Here is a 1,907-nt window from a genome sequence, read left to right on the forward strand (position 1 = left end):
TTTAAGTTCTGGTATTTCCATTAGTTAGAAACATACTCCTAATAAAATGATACATTTACTTTTCATCCTTGTTCCCTCCACTATAAGAGGAATTCACAAAGTAAGTAATTGGGTAGAAATATTTTAAAGTTAGTTCTTATCCTACAAGAGAATACCTGCCTCATGGAAAATGTAAACTTAAAAAAAAAAAAAAAAAAAAAGCATCTGCATTAAACAGCAATTCTGAAAAATCAAGAAATTCTGTGGATAGTGATGATCAAAATTCTTATTTTCAAATAGCCCAAACTAGTGCAAAACACAAAACATTGAGTAGAACTACAACTGCCCATTTGAACTAAAATTGACCTTTGTACTTAGAAAAAAAATATTTTAAGATTTAATTAGTTAAGAATTAAGTGACAAGACATGTGTAAAACACCCAGTAGAAATCTGGACACACAATAAAAGATAATTATTAATGCACTGGACTGCAAATCACAAGGTTAGCAGTTCAAACCCACCAGGTACTTCTCAGAAACCCTATACAGGGTCTCTATGAGTTTGAATTGACTCTACGACACTTAACAGAAACAACAATTAATGAAGTGAAATGATTAAAACCCATGGTGTTTCTTACATTTACATTTCTCCTTTGAGCACATATGAAGTTTCCTTCAAAAAGTTAGGGGAAAGATTCCATTATCTTTCAATACCATTTTCCATGAGCTTTAAAAAGCCCCATCATGCAGAACCAAAGTGAAAACAATGTTGAAAGGCAATGACCAATGACATCGTGCTGATTTAACCCTCTTCTTTGGGAGACTTGGCAAAAAAATACATGTCTCTGATATATATGCCTAAACTTAAAGTACTTGCTCTATTAATACTTGGGTAGAAATTTCAGAATAATTTTTTTTTTCCTCTCCAGGAGATAAAGTCATCCCACTCTTCACTCCCCAGTGTGGACAATGTGCTGTTTGTAAACACCCTGAAGGCAACTTCTGCATGAAAAACGAGTAGGTTTCTGATACTGTTCTTGCACAGTCAGTTAGTTTTGCACATTTGCTATGCTTTTGGCTCATGCCTTGTGTCTCTGTTGCCCTGAACAGTCTGAGTTTCCCGCGGGGGACCTTGCAGGATGGCACCACCAGGTTCACCTGCAGGGGGAAGCCCATCTACCACTTCCTCAGCACCAGTACCTTCTCTGAGTACTCCGTAGTGGATGAGATCTCAGTAGTCAAGATTGATTCAGCTGCACCCCTGGAGAAAGTCTGCCTCATTGGCTGTGGGTTTTCTACTGGTTATGGGTCTGCTGTCCAAGTTGCCAAGGTAGGAATGGCAATGGGTAATGAAATTAAATATGCTCAGGCTGTCAGGAACCAAAATGGAAGCATTTCCTCTCAGGAATCAGAGAACATTTCTCAAGGATTTTATTAATATCTTTTCCCCTGATATGATAATTACACTGATAAACTCCATAGAATTTGTGGTGGTGTAAAAACTGACACCAGTATTCCCCACAACAGCACTCTCTACTCATCCAGGTTTTGTATTTCATTAGAGTGGTCACACAGAACTCAGACACATTTTTACAGTTCTGGAGTTCATTAGGGAAGGTAACAGGTTACAATTCAGGCTCAGTAATGTCCAGGGCACAGTTCTTCCAATCAGAACTGTCTCTCCTCTGCTGTGCCCACACACCAGCCTCTCTCTAGTGATTGGCCCCTTAGCCTGGCTTCTGCCCTGTTTCAGAAATGTTATACAGTTCTCTTTTTCTTTTTTAAGGTAAAGTAAGGGGAACATACAGGAGGCAGGGGGACTTCATGTCCACAAAAAGACTGCCTCCACAAAGCTCTTTTCAACTGCTAATAAATGCCACCAAGGCACAGTACTCAACCTTAAGCCTCAGCCTAAAGGCTGTTGTTGTT

The 1,907-nt window shown here is 38.9% G+C and overlaps 1 protein-coding gene across 1 annotated transcript in view; it reads left to right on the forward strand.

Moving 5' to 3' along the window:
• Positions 1 to 1,907, forward strand: part of LOC102821396 (alcohol dehydrogenase E chain-like) — a 225,387-nt gene that overhangs the window by 210,048 nt on the left and 13,432 nt on the right. The window contains exons 7-8 of the mRNA XM_006876381.1: positions 908 to 995; positions 1,089 to 1,308. Coding sequence (XP_006876443.1) covers positions 908 to 995; positions 1,089 to 1,308 — 308 coding nt within the window. The remainder of the gene's footprint in view (positions 1 to 907; positions 996 to 1,088; positions 1,309 to 1,907) is intronic.

Source organism: Chrysochloris asiatica, unplaced genomic scaffold (genome assembly GCF_000296735.1).
Source record: "Chrysochloris asiatica unplaced genomic scaffold, ChrAsi1.0 scaffold00377, whole genome shotgun sequence".
Classification (NCBI taxonomy): domain Eukaryota; kingdom Metazoa; phylum Chordata; class Mammalia; order Afrosoricida; family Chrysochloridae; genus Chrysochloris; species Chrysochloris asiatica.